This window comes from Colobus angolensis, unplaced genomic scaffold, assembly GCF_000951035.1.
Source record: "Colobus angolensis palliatus isolate OR3802 unplaced genomic scaffold, Cang.pa_1.0 Scaffold2, whole genome shotgun sequence".
Lineage (NCBI taxonomy): Eukaryota > Metazoa > Chordata > Mammalia > Primates > Cercopithecidae > Colobus > Colobus angolensis.
This window is the reverse complement of record NW_012115154.1, coordinates 19,413,082-19,430,722: the sequence shown is the minus strand read 5'-3', so window position 1 is coordinate 19,430,722 and position 17,641 is coordinate 19,413,082. Positions and strand designations below refer to the sequence as shown.

Here is a 17,641-nt window from a genome sequence, read left to right as displayed (position 1 = left end):
AATAGTCATAAAAATACACACTACTGTTTGAGGGAAGAGCAGCCCAAACTGTTCCCCAAAGCTCCTCCCTTCTCTCCAACAGAACCCGCCCTGGAGCACCTACCCGGAGCACCTACCCCTCTCTCCTTTGATCTCAGAGCCCTGTCCCCCACCACCCCAGCTATCTGAGTCATGGGTCCTGTGTTCCCAGCTCACCTCCCCAGCCGTTTGGGGCTACACATCCTGTGGGCTCCATGTTCGCTCTGCTCACTCCACAATCTCTGAGCCTCTGCTTTTGGCCAAGTGCTTTCTCCAGGGCTCTGGGGAACTCTCCCTCCGCAGTGGGACTGCTTTGTGCAGTGATCCTGGGCGTCCAGGGTGCTATGGTTGGTGCAGCAGAGAGGCAAGGGGCAGAGCACTGTGTCCCCAGCTCAGGGCAGCGCGGGTCACCTGGGCACCCTAGGCAGGATCTTCAAGGAAAGAGGGACCCAGGGAGGGAGAGTGCCAGGGAAGGAGGCAGGCAGGAAGAGAGCGGGAGGAGAGGCAGGCCTGACCTGGCCTGGCATTTTGGGAAAAGGGGGAGGGCGTGCATCAGGGGCTGGGTGAGTAGGAACAGGAGGTCTAAGGGGACCTGGGAGCTCAGACCAGAGCAGCCGGGGGAGGGGCGGTCAAGCGCTGTCTGTCCGGGAAGCTTGGGTTGCACCCTCCTGGAGAAAAGTTGGCACCAAGGTGAGACTGCATGCAGCCAGGTGAGAAAGGGGCGTGGACTGGGAAGTTCGGAACAGGCCTTGGGAGGGAGGGAGATGGGCCTGAGGGCTGAGGGGCAGCGCCAGGGAAGAAGGGCCGGAGGGCTGGAGAGACACCCCCACTCCTCCCTTCACCACTCCAGGGCAGGACGGGGCAGCCGCGGGCTGGGCGGGAGGGCTCAGGGAGGAAGGAGGCCTGGGAGCTAAACGCGCAGAGCGCACGGAGACCCCAGGCAGGGCGGGCTGCATTCGCGGTGGCACAGGGTGGCCGCGGCGGGTCTCAGCAGCCTGGTGGCCCCTCGGGCTTAGCACGCCCGACAGCACTAACGCGCCAGGGCCGGCCCAGCAAATCTTTTGTCCGGGGCGGCGCTGAGCCAGCAGGGCGCTGCCCGGTATAAACCGGGACCCGCGGATGGGGCGGGGCGCACCATGGCGCAGCGCTCGGGGAAGGTGAGTGAGTCCCTCAACCCCAAGGAAAGCGGGCAGGGCCCCACCTTCGCCCCCTGTGCTAGGGGATTCGGGAGGGAGCACACTGTTGCTGGATGACAAACCCAAGGGAAGCTGGTTTAATTTCTTAATAAAATGGGGTGGCCTCGCTGCTGGCCTGGGGCCTCTCTAGTCTGGGTGGATAGGAAGGTCTCCATCTCCACTCCTTCCTTCCGGGGTTCCAACCCCTGGCCTGGCAGTCAGGAGCAGGGAGGGTGGTCAGACTCCCGGGGGCTTCCTCGGGGTGGGGGGCTTGGCTTGTCCCACAGCCCTCGGCCCCACTGCTGCAGCTTCTTTGCCCCAGGCGGGTCTGTGTGGCTTTTCCTTCCTCAGGGACACTCAGGGCTGGTTCTCTGAAAAATGTTGAGATTTGAGGGAGCCCCGAATCCCTTTGGTGCCCAGGCCTCCCCGAAAGTCTCAGGGGCCCTCCACCAGCCCTGCCTGGTGCAGGAAGGATGGGAGACGGGGCTCTCCCTCCCTCTCTCCAGTGCCCCTAGCCTAGCCACTCCCATGAAGCCTCTGGTCTCCAGGGCCACCTTCCAGAGTGTCTGGGGGTGACTGTGTTGCTGTATCAGTCTGCATGGGCCAGGTGATGCTTCAATAACAAAGGCCCCACTAACTCTGGGGTGCAGAACACCAGGGTGTCTGCCTCCTTTCTGGTGAAAGCATGTGGCCACGCCTGACTCCAAGGGGCCTGGAAGGGCATTTCTCACATTCTTTTGAGCGAACTGGAGACACTGGTGAGGCACAAACGACCATAGTGATGGGGAACATCACTGCACTCTGACAGGACTGTTGTAGGGCCACAGTTCTTGAAACCCAAAGAGTTACGGAATGGCTGGGATTTTAGGTTCCACAGCAGGAAAGGAGTTTGGGGGGTTGTTATTGCTTCCCTTTGTTCTGTTTCGGGACAAGGACAACCTGTGGGTATCACGTAGCTATAGGACACGATGTCTGAACTCCCACCAGGGTGATGGAGCTCCAGATCTCATACGTGCCTGCTACCCGAAGGAGTGGCCCACAAAACACAGAGAGACAGGGTGGCACTTATAAGCCCTCTTTTGAGAACATTAATCCCGAGCCAGGCCCTGACACGGCTTCGGCCGATTCAGTCTCTCCAATGAAGGAGGCCCAATCCCAGGAACCTTTCTGCAAAATATATGTTGGGTTACCACGAGAGGGTTGTGGGTGCAGTTTCTTCTTTTGAAAACACCTCCTTTAATGTTATTATCGGTTTTATGTTTTAAGAATTTAAAAATGAGTTTAAAAAATGCAGTGGAAATTGACAAGAGCCGATTTTGAAATGGGCACCTAGACAAAGGGGACACCCCTGTCCCCAAACCGCTGTGGAAATTTGTCTGCTCCACTGTGACTCCTAAGGGTAGGAAGGAACAGGAGCTGTGTATGGCATCAGTCTGCCAGCTGTTCATTCTTTTGCCCAATTGGCAAATAGTGTTACTGTGTGCAGCAGGACTGGGCTTTGGGGGGCCTGGGAGTAGGGGTTCCGTCAAGGGTGCTGGGACCCAGACGCCAGCCTCCAACACTGAAGGAGAGAAGCCCCTGACCCTCAGCTCTGTAACCTGCCCTTTCTAGATCACTCTCTATGAGGGCAAGCACTTCACGGGGAGGAAGCTGGAGGTCTTTGGGGACTGTGACAACTTCCAGGACCGGGGCTTTATGAACCGAGTGAACTCCATCCGCGTGGAGAGCGGAGCCTGGGTCTGCTTCGATCACCCTGACTTCCGGGGCCAGCAGTTCATCTTGGAGCACGGCGACTACCCCGACTTCTTCCGCTGGAACAGCCACAGTGACCACATGGGCTCCTGTCGGCCTGTCGGAATGGTGAGTGGGCCTGTCCACCGACCGGTCCTTCCTGCCGGAGGGACCAAGGGTCAGCCCTGGCAGACAGTGGCAAGGAATCGGGGAGCGTGGGCCTCCCAGCTTTAAAGTCTGTAAGACTGAGGGAGCTATACCCAGAGCCACCTGCTGGCATGAGGTGAGTAGGTGGGGGGCCGAGTTGCTGGGAACCGAGCGGGAGTGGCCCTGAATTTTCACACAGGTATCAGGAAACCACTTTAAGTTTCGGATCCAAAAATCTAGCTGCATTTTCCATTTAAAATGCTGTTGAAATCGTCCAAATTTAGATTTCCAGCCAGATAAGGGACACTCAGCCAATGGGAGGCTGATTTGGGCCTAGTGTGGCCACTGGTACAGGTGGTCTTGTAGCACATTCTGGAGCCTTCCATGCTGCGGTCTTGGAGTGGCTGATGGAGGAAGCTGAAGAATCACCCGCCAGTCAGGGGAAAATTGGGGGTCAGGTCCCTTGGAATTACACAGGTAGCTGCCACCCAAGAGGTGTATGCAGGGAGGGCAGATGAGGGGAATGGCTCCCCCCGTGGCAAAGGACTGTTTCTGTTCAGCTGCTCCTAGGGTGGGATTTAAGCAAGGCCGTTCCCCCAGGTCATGAGTACTTGCTGACCTGCTGTGAGCTCTGGGAGCTTCAGGTGGGAAGTGGCGGATTCCTGAGCCTGGGGGTATGCATGTCTCATCACAGAGAGTCCTGGCTTATATCTGCCGAGGACCCTCCCCTGATGCCTGGGCCGGGTGGTTCTGGTGGACGTCTGAGGAATGCCAGGGAAGGGGCCTCTGTGTGGGGCCCCCTCTCTTTTCTGTATCAGTTGCAAAACCAGCTGGGCTTTGGCATCTCAAATTGTAAGAATGCTTTCTTAGTATTTCTTCCAGGCTGTGGTACATTTGGCAAAAAAGAAATTTAAATGGTTGGCCCTGGACCCTGCATAACACTATTTATATGAAAAATATCCTTGGTATCTTGAGAACTGCTGTTCTCCTAAGAGCTATCCTTGGGCCAGCTGTGACGCAGACCAGGCCCTGCCGGCTTCTGAGCCAGGCAGGGGCTGGCCCTCCTCTGTCTTTTGGAAATGCGGGAATCATATAGGGAGACGTGCTGAGCCTAGGGAACGATGATGTCAAGGCCAGCAGGAGTTTTAGCACACGAGATCTGGTGTTTGTTTTAGATTTTTGGCTTTTTGTTTTACTAAAAGGTTCTATTACAGTTTTAAAACGTTATCATTTGAAGGCTTGCCTGTGGGCTGCGGCCCCGGAGTGAAGTCAGAAACGGGAGTGTGTTGGTGTGACCAGGGCAAGTGTCCCCCAGGCTGAGCACCCAGAGGGAGCCCCGAGACCCCAGCCCTGGTCTGAGCCTGACCGCTGGCCTCTGGTCAGTTTGGCTGTTTTTGGACCTCAGATTTTCTAGTTGTAGAAAGAGGTGCTTAGACCAGCTCAGTGGCTTGAAACAGTTTTAGAGTAATAGAACCCTTTCTTCCAACCACATCTCGTGTGGAAGAACAAACAGAGGTGCGGGGTTGAAGTATGTGGGGTGGGGGTGCCCAGTGCCCTGGGTGCCTCCTGATTCCTTCCTGCCCAGGGCTTCTGTTTCTGGGAGAGGGGAATTCACAGCAGCCTCCTTCTTTCCTTCTTTTTTGCTTGGTCTTGGAGCATGGGGAACATTTCCGCCTGGAAATCTTCGAGGGTTGCAACTTCACGGGCCAGTGCCTGGAGTTCCTGGAGGACTGCCCCTTCCTGCAGAGTGGGAGCTGGGCCAAGAACTGCATCAACGCCATCAAGGTGTACGGGGACGGAGCGTGAGTACAGGCCAGCCACGTGGCCGCACCCCAAAGCCCAGCTAGGCGCTTCAGTACCAGGCGTGGGAGGCTGCCCGCCATGCAGGGCTGGTGGGTGGGGCGGGAATGAGACCTGCAGCAGGGGGCAGCGTGGCCCTGGCCCCACAGGCCCTCTCTTTTCCTCAGCTGCCTCACCTGCCCCAGTCAAGCAGCGGGGAGCTTCCCCTATGGCCCAGAAGGGCCTCAGAGAGGGACCCTGGGCCCCCGAGGTATCCTGAGACCTTCCCTGTAGGGCATCGGTCCAGGAACAGAGGTAGGAGAGGGCCTCGAAAGCTGCACAGTTCTCTGCGATTGATCTGATGCAAGAGACCGCCTTTGGTTTTCTTGAGCTTGGGCACACCTGCTTACCAAAGGATCCCCTAGGGCCTTACGGGCTGGAAAGCCACAGTGGACTCACCTGCTCTGAGAAGGGTGGACCAGTCCACCGTGCCCAGCGCCTGCCCAGCAAAGCTGACCCCTGAACCGGGCCTCTCTGCAAACCCCCACCACCCTGGCTTCTGGGGGAAGATGGACTTCAGGGTGGCTCACTTCTGGACAGAGAGTAGCTGGGGGGATTTTGCCCAGGCCCAGACGGGTTTGTCTGCCCTACACTTGGGTTTCCTCCTGGTCAACCAAGGTCAGCCTTCGTGCCCCCTCCTGCCCTCCCGCATACTCCCCTTTTGCAACTACCCTCTGAGCACCTTCAAGCTGGCCATCTATTTTCATTGTCCAGCCCACACCTCTATGTCAGGTAGATAGTATTGCCCCCGTTCTACAAAGGGCAAGCTGAGACTCAGAAGGCTGACTGCCCAGCCGTCCCACGGGAGTGGCACAGCTGAGACTACAGCCAAGCCTGTGTCTGTCCCTGTTCCAGAGCTGGCCGCTTTCTCAGGCCTCAGTCCCCTCCCCTCAGGCCAAGAGCCCCTCGCACAGGTTCCAGCTGGCTGTGCATGGTTCTGGCTCCTATCAAAGCAATTGAAGAGCAATTTGCCTTCTATACTCCAGAGGTTCAAGGCCAGGGAGCTTTGGAGAGGATGCAGAGGGCAGAGGGACTGCAGGGAGACAGAGACTGAGCCAAGGCAGAGCTGGGCACAGGTGGCACCCCATGTCCGTGGGCTCCAACCTCACAGTGAAAATATCCCCCCACAATTGTGTCTATGCTGAATATGTACATTATTCCCTGAAAGATACCATACAGCTATTTACATAGCATTTACGTTGGATTAGGTATCATAAGTAATCTAGAGATGATTTCAAGTCCAGTAAGTCCTCACTTAACATTGGGGATAGGTTCTTGGAGACTGTGACTTTAAGTGAAACGATGTATGGCAGGTCCTTGAATATGTTGTCTTGTTCAATGTGGATTCATTATAAGATTGATGAGGGGAGAAATGGCTTTGTTATATATTGCATACTGAAAGCCATGGTTCCCAAATACCTACTGATGGGGTTAAGCGAGGACTTACTATATATGGGAGGATACGCATGGGTTATATGCAAATACAATGCCATGTTATATCAGGAACTTGAGCATCCTTGGATTTTGATATCCAAGGGAAGTCCTGGAACCAGTTCCCAGGGATAGGGAGGGACTGTGTACATTCCACCTTTCCCTGGTGGCCTGATAGTGGCAGAAATCTGCTGTTTCTGTCACTCTAGCTAGCTCCAGGATTCCATTTTACAAAATTGCATTTTGCCCTAAATTGGTGGCACCTGGAGCCCGGGGGTGGCATTCCAAAACAAGAATTTGCCCTGGAAAACTTGCTGGCTAAATTGTGTCTTGTAAGGCCCAAGTCACACCTTTGCATGGAGGATGTCCTGAGGCCCGAGACACAATCCCCCCCCGGCCCACCGCCAGCACTCAGGGGCTTGTTGAGAAGGAAGGTGGAGAAGGTGGAGATGAACATTTCTCTGACTGAGGGGCACATGGTCCGTCTCCTTCAATCCCCACCGTCCCTGCGAGGAGCCAGCCGTCAGTCCCCCAGGTGGGGGACCCAGGTGCTCAGCCTTGGCCACCTAAGACTCTAACTCTTACACAAATGTAAGCCCTTGTCAAGGAGTTAATGCCTCCGGGTCCCCTGGATCCGGAGGGGACGCTGCTAGGAGGCCTTTCCTGGGGTCTGGGGAGTGGGCGAGGCAGGGCCCCTCCACCACCACCCACTGCCAAGACTCCTTCCCTCTGGGTCCCACATCAGCCCAGGCATGACCCGTCCCCTCAGATCCATGTCCTGGTGGGCTTTCGGAGGAGAATGTGCTGGCATTCTGCCCCCAACCACCCCCACCTGGGGAAGGGCACGGTGCTGATGTGGGCAGGACAGGCTCCTCCCAGTAGCCACAGCCAGGACAGGGGACGGGAGGATGGGTGGTTCCCTGCCCCTTCCTTCTGGGGGTGTCCATGTGAGCACCCTCATGTGGCCCAGGACATGGCTTAGGGTATTTCTTGCCCATCACAGGGTAGGAAAGGACCAGCTGACTCCCTGAGGTGCCTCTGAGGCCCCAGCTATGGCATAGGTATGGGGTCAGAAAGCTCTAGGTGTGGAGGAGCATGGATGCGGGGGCCATGAGGGTGGGGTCCAGGCTGGACCAGGCCTGCCAAGAGTCCCCCAGCAGGTGCTCCAGGCTGGCTCACACCCTCTGCCTCTCTCTCTTCCTTCCTGGCGCCAACCCTCGAGGCAGCAGACTGTGCCAGGCACCAGGTGTGACAAGCCTCACTCGTCTCAGAGATGGTGAGGGAAGGACGGGGTCGGGCCAGCCCCTGCTCCGAGCTGTCCTGAGCCGTTTTTCTTGTATCACATGCCCCTTCCCAGGCAGAGGCCACTACCTTGGACCTCCAGTCCCTTCCCCCTGGTCCCCCATTCCCTCCCCACCGCACCTTCCTGCTTTTCTGGGCCGGGCCCACAGCTTCCTGGGTGATGAAGGGCTGAGTTCTCTCCTGCCCCCACCAGCCCCAGGTCCTCCAGGCTCCATAAAGACTTGTCCTGACTGTTTCTGCTCTCTGGATTGTTGGTGGCCACCCCGGTGGTGTGCAGAAGGGGAGGAGGAGAGGAAGGGGCCCCACTTGGGAGTCCCTGACCCTCCTCTGCGCCCTGCAGGCTCCTCTCTGCAACTGTATCCACACAGCCCATTTCCTCTGCAGGGGAGGCCCCATGAGGGCAGGAGGGGGCAGAAACCATGTCGTGTGACCATGGCACCTCTGGTACCTGACACGGTGTTGGGCACACATGTGGGAACCCACTGGCATTCACTGAATGAATGGTGCCCTCTGTGCCAGGCCCCCCGTCAGGTGCTGGGGGCACTGTCTGTGCAAGGTGGTCCTTATCAGGGAACAGGATTGCGTGGGGCGTGCAGTGATGGCGGGACTGCATCCTTGCCAAGGACGGTTGAAATGCAGTGGTGCGATCTCGGCTCACTGCAACCTCCGCCTCCCTGGTTCAAGCAATTCTCTTGCCTCAGTCTCCTGAGTAGCTGGGATTACAGGCATGCACCACCTCGCCCGGCTAATTTTTGTATTTTTAGTAGAGACAGGGTTTCACCACATTGGCCAGGCTGCTCTCGAACTCCTGACCACAAGAGATCTGCCTGCCTCGGCCTCCCAAAGTTCTGGGATTACAGGCATGAGCCACCACACCCGGCCAGGACTGGTCAGTTTTAAAATGTGGACGTTACTAGGCCTGTCCCCACACGTGTCACACCCCTGCACAGACCCCACACGGCACTGGGGAAGGAAATAAAAGCCAAGGTGGGCACCGTGGGTGCCTTCGTGTAGCCCGGAGTGAAGGGGCCACGCAGCCAGGAGGGGTTGCTGGGTGGCCAGGCTGTGTAAGCTCTTCTGTCCGGAGTCCAGGAGGGCTTCCTGGCGGCCCCTGATCCCCGCTCCCCTGGCCTCCAGGTGGGTCCTGTACGAGGAGCCCAACTACCGCGGCCGCATGTACGTAGTGGAGAGGGGCGACTTCCGCAGCTTCTCTGACTGGGAGGCCCACAGCGCGCGGGTGCAGTCGCTCCGCAGAGTGGCCAACTTCTTCTAGCCGAGCCCTCCCACCAGGATGGCCAGGCACAGCTCTGGGGACAGGGGCAGCCCCTGGCAGTCCCACCCAGACCTCGGGACCTTGGGCAATAAAAGTCCTCAAAGCCAACGGGCGGCTTCTGAGTGCTCTCTTGGCAATAGATGTCCCAGCCCTGGGAGGAGCCGGATGATCCAGGGCGCTTTCCCGGACTCCCAGGGACCCCCTGGGCCAGGGAGGGGAGAGTGGTGGGGAGAGGTGATGAGAAGCGATGGGGAGAGGGAAGGGCCGGAACCCAGGCTGGTGCAGGACTCCCCAGGCTCGCTGGGGGCTCTGCCTCTCTGTGACTCAGCAAGGCGAGGTTGCCAGGCTGCGTGGCCAAAGGCCTGACCCAGGGTCTCTGTGTCTGATCTCCGGGTTTTGTCCTCATGGCTAATCTTGGCCTCGGAGTTTCTAAGGGCGACCACTCTGGAAGGATGGTTTGCACCCAGGGCAGACCTCTCTCTTGCGAAAGAGAAAAAAATTAGTGGGGGTGAGTGTCGGGGTGGGGGTTTAGCTTGAACAGGTGGGCTCTGTGGGAATGGAGGGGCTTTCGGGGAGAAAGGGAAATGGGGCGTGTCTGCTGCAGCTGTAGTCCCTGGAGCAGTGGGGCCGGCAGACCCAGAACCGGCGGCCTTGGCTCGGGTCTTCACCTCGTGCAGCACCAAGCGCCCGCCTGCAGAATTCCTCCAGGCCTGGGCCCTCTCCAGAACACTGGGTCCTCCTGTTGGGGTGGGCTTGAATCTCGAGGGAACATCCCACCCCTGGGGGACAAAAGGGAGGGAGAAGCCTGTCCTGGAAGGAGATACTCAGCCCAGGCAGTGGGATTCCTGAGCATAAGAGGGTCCACGTCCCCAAAAGTATCCCCCCACTGCCTCCCCACCCACGCCTACGCTTCCAACTCACGGGGGAGAGAGGAAAGGACCCTGGAGGGGGAACTCTGGTCCCTGGGGGTGGCCCAGGTAACTCCCTGCTGCCAGCAGCCCCCCAGGAGAGTCCTGAATGGAGGCTGCCTGTGAGGAAACCATAGCCCACACCAGAAGGAGGCAACAGATGGAGTGCTCTGGGCTTCTGAGGAGAACGCAGGGGCTCTGGACCCGAGGTCCCTGAGCACGGGGCTCCTGGACATGGAGACCCCAAAGATGTTCACACGGCCTGTGCCTGGACCGAGGCCTGGCTGGATGAGGGATCAGTGGGGGGCCAGGTGCATGGGTTGGATCACCTATGCGCCCACAGCGTTCTGGTCAGGTGCCTGGACCTCTAATCCCCCACAGAGATCCCAGAGGCCCCCCACCAGCTGGCTCCCGACTGGCCTCTCAGTTCCTGGGTCCTCCTCACCACACATCTTGCTCCGGTTTTCTGAGTAGGCGGAGGGGTTTGGACTGGGGATCAGCCCCTCTAGGCTCATCGCCCGGCTCAGGACTCCCAGGGAAAGGCCGTGAGCCCTGGGTTACTATCTGAATTGAACTGAGACACGCCGACAGGCCTGGAGGGTGATGGATGTATGGCAGGGAGCTCAGGGAGGGAACACAGGGTTCCCAAAGGAAAAACAAAATCTCAGGGGCTGATTCTGCCACAGAGTGTGGTGGCCTGAGTGTGGTGGGCCAGGGGATGGCTGTCCCGTTCCTGGGTGTCCTCCAACCCCTCCCCATCCCTCACTGAGAGAGCAATGGAAGAAGAGTCACGATGAGTCACCCAATTCACCCAAGACCATGCCCCACCAAGAGCTGGGTGGCAAAGACGGAGGGGCTGTGACTGCTGTGGGAGCCCCTTAGGCTGTCCTATGACAGCTGAGGCCAAATGAAGATATGAAACCACTAGGCAACCGTCCACTCCGCCCAGGAAAGGGGAAGGGGCTCCCTGCTGCCATGTGGTAGACGGGTCCACAAAGGGCCTGCTCTGTACCCCTAATGCCCTGGCCCCTCCTCCTTTCACCTGCAAACCACAGAGCATGGAGCCCTAGAAGATTCGGAGCTGAGGACTTCCAGGTAAGCAGCTTTCTTCAATCAGATCAAGGACTGGAAGAGGCCACCACAAAACCAGCAACAACCCAGCCACCTTTCCTGACTGCAAAGCTCTGAGCCTGGAACCGATCGACATGGCAATGCACCTGCACTGTTTCTGAGCCGGGAGAGTGTTTGCTTAAAATCATGCCCTCAGTTTTCATTTCTCTGCCAGTTTGTTAGGGAGGTGGAGCCTTCTGTGTGGCATATCTGCCAGCGGGAGGCCCTCGCCACCCATGGCAAGGGCCCTGTCTTTTCTGAAACAGCCGTCCAACCCTCCACAGCCTCCTTGGGCCTTGGCACCCTGCTGCCCTCAGGCCTCCACAATCTCGCACCTGTTAGCCCACGGCTGATGATGGTGATGATGTTGATGGATATTTGTGGAGCACTGACTTCATGCCAGGCTCTGTAGTAGCTGGAATCTGTGTAATTTTACTTATCATATACAATAATGCCAAGATGATGACTACTGTACAGACGAGGAGAGCTAGACACAGACGGGTTAAGCAACTTGCCCAGGGTCACACAGCAGTCAGGACTAAAACCAGGTCTGGCTGGCTGATTGATCCTTTTTGTTCCTAACCACTCCTCTATACTGCACCACACATTCGCATATTTAGATATATTTTTGTCATGAATTTGGTGCAAACCCAAAGCCTCTCCAGGCCTCAGACCCTGTTCTGTGAAATGAGTGCAATCATGTCTGTTGTGCCAACTGTATACCCTTGTAAAAGCCAAAGGCGTGACCTGTGAGCAGGTGCCATATGAGGGCTGGTTCGTGGTAGGTGACCCAGCAGGTGACGGGGTGGGGAAGCAGGCAGGCGAGTGGCGTCACAGGAGAGAGGGTAACTTGGCTCCAAACTCCAACCTGATTCCCGCTCCATCACTCACTAGGATATGACATTGGAGAAGCCACTGCTGTGTGTCTCAGTGTCCTCAGACATACAGCAGTGGTAGTCATTCCGTCCCCTCATAGGCAATTAATGCCTGGGGAATGAAATGAGAACCGCAGGCCCCACCGGTTCAGTCCAGGTCCTTGGGAGTCACGGGAAAAACCAGGCCTAGCAGTCCTTCCCATGAGTTCCAGAGGCTTCCCCTGAACTCTTCCTCTCCTCCCCAGCACCAAGGCGTAGCAGCACCTCATTAACTGGTGATTTAATGCTTCTCCAATGGGCTTTGGGCTCCTGGGTGACCTCCTCCTCACCCCAGCCCCCTGCTCCCTAATCTGTCAGCAAATCTGCTTTTTGTCTGAAAGAGGAAAAACAAGATTCCCACCAAAGTGCTTGTGGGCAGCTTGTAATTTATCTGAAGTCTGTCCAGGGGTCGATGGACCGAGGGTGAGAGGCCCTCAGAGCCACACATGCTTCACATATTTCTGCCTCCCTCTGTGGTTTGGAAAGCTGGGACTTTCACAGAGCCATCCCCTCATGTCCTCAGCCCTGGGTCCCCCTGCCCTGCCGGCCCCCTGTGCACTGTTTATCAGGTCCAGTCTGACCACAGGAAAAACATTCCCTTTGAATCCCCCCAGCCACCCCATCCCCCAAACCAAGAAGTTCCTCCCACCAACCAAGCGCTGGTCCAAGAAGTCTCTGTTGGCCCCTTCCCCTTCCGGGGCCTCCCTCCCATGCCCCGAGGTGCCCAGCGGGCTGCCGCCTTCTTGGCTGGAGGCTTCTTGGCTTGCGTCTTCATGCCACTGGGTGTCTTCAGAGCAGGTCTGTCCTGCCTGTGTTCCCCCCAGGAATCCACAACAGATCTTCAATCAAAGCCTGTTGGATGAGTTTGAGCCCACCCAGGGACGTCAAAAAAAAAAAAAAAAAAAAGACGAACAAACAAAAAGCTTGTCGAATGAAACAGATTTAAAGATTTAGCTCCAGAGTTGCAGTTTGTGAAGATGACAGAGTTCTGGAGACAGACAGATGGTGCTGACGGCTGCACAACTGTGTGTGTGCACTTAATGCCACTCAACCACACACTTCAAATGGTTAGGATGATAAACTGTATGTGTATTTTGCCATAATCAAAAAATATTAACTCCTTGTTGCTCAGGTGCTCAGGACTGTGGGAGGCAATGTGGGAATGAAGGTCCTCCCTGGATCCCAGGGAACCCTGCGGGTCTCCTGTGCGACCACGCCCCACCCCCTACCTGAAGAAGCTGTCACCTGCTTGTTGATGGAGTGGGTCCCATCAGCTTAGCAGGGCTCTTGGCTGTGGCTGCTGGGGAGGCTGAGATGCAGGAGGAGGAGGTCCTTGTTCTTCAGCAGAGCCCCCTGGAGCGTCCCTGTGGTTGCCTGGGACTAACCCTGCCTTCCGGACCCCTAGGCCTTAGTAGCCCAGGTCTGGGGACAGCAGGAAGGAGTGACTTGGGCAGCCTTCCCTGAACAGGGAGGATTTGTGTAAACAGGCTCCTGGCTTCTTGCCTGTGGCCAGCCCGCTTTGGAATCGTAATTTAAAAGGATCCTGTAGAGCCCAGCTGGCGTGGGCTGTGCATGGAGGGGTGGCAGCCCTGGAGCCAGCCTGTGGGTCTGCAGCCCCTTGCTGGGGCGGGGGGGCAGGCTGGGCAGGTCAGTGCTGGTAACCCTAGTCCTGGTCCATGCCTGTCCTGGGACCCGCAGGACTGCCCTCCCTGGGCAGGGGCAGGGGCAGGGGCAGAGGGTAGGGCTGGGCTGAGGGTGAGCATTCTCACCCTGAAGAAGGCTCAGTGATGTGTAGGATTGCTCTGGCTAGGGGACTGACCAGGTTCTAAGGACCCTCTCCACGCACCCTGTCTGGCCCCCAACACCAGGGCGGGAGTCTCACCAGTTGGGCTGGATCGTTCCGCAGGCTGAGATGGTCGAGCCCTGGGTTCCATTCCCATAGCGGTAGAGTGTTCAGTTCTAGATGCCAGGCACAGGGAGCAGGGCGGCGTGTCCCCCGCACAGTGCACCCAGCCTAACTCCCAGCCCCGGCATTCCTAAACTGCACAGACAGTCATGAGGGCAGTAGAAATGGGCGCTCCCACCTAGTGGGGCTGCTGGATGGAAGTCCCTTCGTGGGGCTGGTGATAGTAGAGGTAGTGTCACCTCTGCACACAGAGGGGAGGCTCAAGTGCTGCTTTACCCCTGGGGGAAGGGGGCCCAAGGCCAGGGGAGGAGCCCATTGTGATAAAAACACAGACACAAAAAGTAGGGGAGGAAATCGTTGAGGCAGAGGGGACTTAGGAAAAGGCTGTAGAAAAAAGCTAGGCATCCATAATATTCTCCCTGGCGCAAGTCCTGTGTTCTCTGCTAGAGAGGAACTCCTAATAGGGCCAAAGCAAGCAGGGAAACAGGATCAACTCCATCATTTGCTCAGTCCCAAAGATGAAAGGAAGTGAGTTTTCCGGAAGAAGCCCGGCAATTCCTGGGACCGAGACCAGAGAGAAGTTTCTTCCACAGGTCTCCTGGCCCCATGCCGATCATTCACAAGCTGCACCCTCAACGTTAGCCCTCCTGCAGGGAAATTAACAGGTTTTCTAGGATTTTCTCTAATAGCATCCCATAGGATTCGGTGGATGGCACTGTGCCAAAGTCAACTTTTTGTGGGGGAGGAGATTGTAACATTTCTGGTTTACCTGTGAGTGTATGTTGCTACTTTTAAGTGAACCTAATTGGGTCATGAAAGCGGGGCCTGGCAGCGACTGGTTATCAGTAGATACCAATACCAACAGCATTTTCTCGGGTAATTACTGGGACCTAAACTGTGTGCTAGCCCATATTTTACATATAACAAAGTGGGTATGTTATTTTCTCTCTTTTACAATAGAAGAAACAGACCTAAAAGGATGATTGTAACTTGTCCAAATGTGTGCCATAAATAGCCAAAGAGGCCAAGTGCCCCAGGCCGTCTGACCCCCGAGCCCACGCCTAACCCCCTCTGCACATCACCCCGCTGTGGCAACATCTTCCCCAACTTTTTGACTGAGATTCACATGTAGGTCATTAGATACAAAACTAACACAGCTGTGTCACAAACAGTTCCGACTTTCACTCTCTAGTTGAGCATCGGTGTTTTCTATTTTATTTTACTTTAAAAGAATGCTGGTCAGAGACCCACGAAGCTGATTTCACAACCTCCTAGTAGGTCACAGTTCTCCAGTTTGAAAAATACTACACTGCCGGGTGTAAACAAATGAAGATTTAAGGAGCCACAGCCTTCGCTGTGGATTAGCTCTTCCAATCCCAGTTCCCTCCTCCCTCCCTTGCCTGCCTTCACTAAAGCATCTGGAAAAGCCAAATGCTCTTTTCTCTGCCTTCCAGGCCATGGGACACAGCTCTGGTCACCGAGATGAAAGCTGACAGAGGGACTTCAGAAAAAGCTTTGGCTTTCTGGGTAAAAAGCCCCTTTTCCCTGGCTTCCTGCGTTGAATAAAGATGTGATGCCAGGAGTTCAGGCAGCCTTCTTGTAATCATGAGATAAAAGCAAAGAGAATCAGGGAAAGGCTGGCTCCAAGCTCACTGAGCTGCTAAATCAGCATCAGCAGCCACCCTTCTTGTCATGTAAGAGAAGTGAACCCCTATTTGTTTCACCACACTTAAGTTTTCTATTATTTGCAGCTGAAAATATTCCTAACTGATAACATCATAACCAAAAACCCCAAAACCTCCAACAGGTAGTTCCTCCTGTGTTAAGCTGGGTGCTTCATTGTCTGGTGAGCAATAAAGGTGCTTGCACTTGGAAATACTAAAATAGATTTTTAAAAACCAATCTATTAAATAGTTCATCTATTTAAGGTCATAGTTTGTTTTTTCCCAATTAGAGGCACTGCCTGCCCTGTGACATATGTTCAATGGCCGCGGTATCCTGACCGTGGCTAATTTTTGTATTTTTAGTAGCAATGGGGTTTCACCATGTTGGCCAGGCTGATCTCGAACTCCTGACCTCAAGTGAGCTGCCTGCTTCCGCTTCCCAAAGTGCTGGGATTACGGGTGTGAGCCGCCACGCCTGGCCTATTTGTTTCTATCATGGGGCAAACCCAAATTCTTTGGAAGAGAGTTTTGTGGGATGTGGAAATGGAAAACAATTGCACGGGAATGCCACATTCAGTGTGGGGTCTTTAGGAAGAGATGTGTGAAAGGCTTCCAGAAGCGAAGGCAACATGATTCACGCTGGAAACTGCAGGGCTATGGTTGTTTAGATTAGAGAGAAGGGACCGGGTGCCTGGCTGCTGTAATAACAAGTCTCTGTGTTAATTTCCAAGTTCATCCTTGTCTTCATTTATGTTTGATGCTAACCTGTCAGGTGAGCAGGACAAGTCTTGTTGCTCCCGGTTAATGAAAAAGGAATTGAGACCCTGAGAGGAGGAGGAGTGTGCCTGTGTTTACATCCTAGGTCTCAATGGAGCAGTCCAGTCCTCTTCCCAGAACTCCTGCTGGCCTTTCTACCCAGAATCACCCTTCCCCTGACCCTGCCTTGGTTCTGGTGTGTGTGCCTCACCCTCAATGCCCTGCCACATGTGGACTGGGCCAATCAGAGGCACTCCTGGGAATCTGAATCTTACGCAGAGACACAGAGGAACCCAAGGTGGTTGGAGGCTGGAGCCAAGTCTGTTTCTGTTACCTGCACACCAAAAACCCTAACTGACAGAAATTTCTACTAGACAGAAGGTTGAAGGCCACAGGCCAGCAGAAAAATGTGGGATATTTGGAATTAGTTATTGGGATCTAGATGAGTAGAGAGTAGTTAAACTCCCATTTACTTTCTGGTGTGAACGGCATTATGCATTGACACCATAACGTATATATTGAAGTCCTAACCCCCAGCACCTCAGAATGGGACTGTCTTGCCATGTACTTAGTTAAGTTAGGATGAGGTCTGTCTTAGTCTGCTGAAACTATCATAACAAAATACCAGAAACTGGATGGCTTAAACACAGAAATGCATTTCCTCATAGCTCTGAAGATGGGGAAGTCCAAGATCAGGATGCTGGCCAACTTGGTTCCCGGTGAGGGGCCCCCTTCCCAACTTGCAGCTGGCTACTTTTTCACTGTGTCCTCACATGGCAGAAAGAGCACAAGATCTCTCTCTTCTTCTTATGAGATTAGGTCTCCACCCTTATGATCTCATTTGAGTTTAATTAGCTGATAAAGCCGTATGTTCAAATACAGTCACTTTGGGGCTTGAGCTTGGATACATCAATTTTGGGGAGTCCACATCAAGATCCTACCAGAGTAGGGTGGGCCCCTGATCCATCATGACTGGTGTCCTCATAAAAAGGGGAAATTTAATTAGCCGGGCGTGGTGACAGGCGCCTGTAATCCCAGCTACTCGGGAGGCTAAGGCAGCAGAATCGCTTGAACCCAGGAGGCGGAGGTTGTAGTGAGCCGAGATCATCATTGTACTTCAGCCTGGGTGACAGAGCAAGACTCTGTCTCAAAAAAAAAAAAAAAAAAAGGAAATTTAGATACAGACACACACGCAGGGAGACCACCATGTGAAGTTAAAGGCAGAGACCCAGGTGATGCTCCTGTGAGCCAAGGAGCCCCAGAGACAGCCAGCAAACCGCCAGAAGCTGAGAGGGAGGCCTGGAACCGATTCCTCGAAACCTCGGAGGGACCCAACCATGCTGACACCTTCATTTATCTCAGACGACCAGTGTCCAGAACTGTAAAACAGCACATTTCTGTTGTTTGAGCCATTCAATTTGTGGTACTTTGTTATGATAGCCCTAAGAAATGAATACAGATGGAGAG

At 55.3% G+C, this 17,641-nt stretch overlaps 1 protein-coding gene across 2 annotated transcripts; it reads left to right on the top strand.

Moving 5' to 3' along the window:
- The first annotated feature begins 285 nt into the window (after positions 1-285).
- CRYGN (crystallin, gamma N) lies at positions 286-11,090 on the top strand. 2 transcript variants are annotated; one of them, XM_011941515.1, is made up of 4 exons: positions 902-1,175; positions 2,805-3,053; positions 4,728-4,873; positions 10,880-11,090. In XM_011941515.1, exons 1-4 carry the CDS (start codon positions 1,155-1,157, stop codon positions 11,010-11,012), a joined length of 549 nt encoding a protein of 182 aa, XP_011796905.1. In that variant the 5' UTR covers positions 902-1,154; the 3' UTR covers positions 11,013-11,090. The 2 variants fall into 2 exon arrangements, with proteins under 2 accessions (XP_011796904.1, XP_011796905.1); XM_011941514.1 differs by lacking the exons at positions 902-1,175; positions 10,880-11,090 and adding an exon at positions 286-728 and having other exon boundaries at positions 2,805-3,207; positions 4,728-4,807.
- Positions 11,091-17,641: the final 6,551 nt, after the last annotated feature.

Excerpts from the sequence above, each read along its gene's own strand:
- CRYGN (XM_011941514.1), top strand. The coding sequence starts at position 363 with ATGGTTGGTGCAGCAGAGAGGCAAGGGGCAGAGCACTGTGTCCCCAGC. Across the intron at positions 729-2,804 it reads GTGAGACTGCATGCAGCCAG|ATCACTCTCTATGAGGGCAA; the intron begins GTGAGAAAGGGG and ends TGCCCTTTCTAG.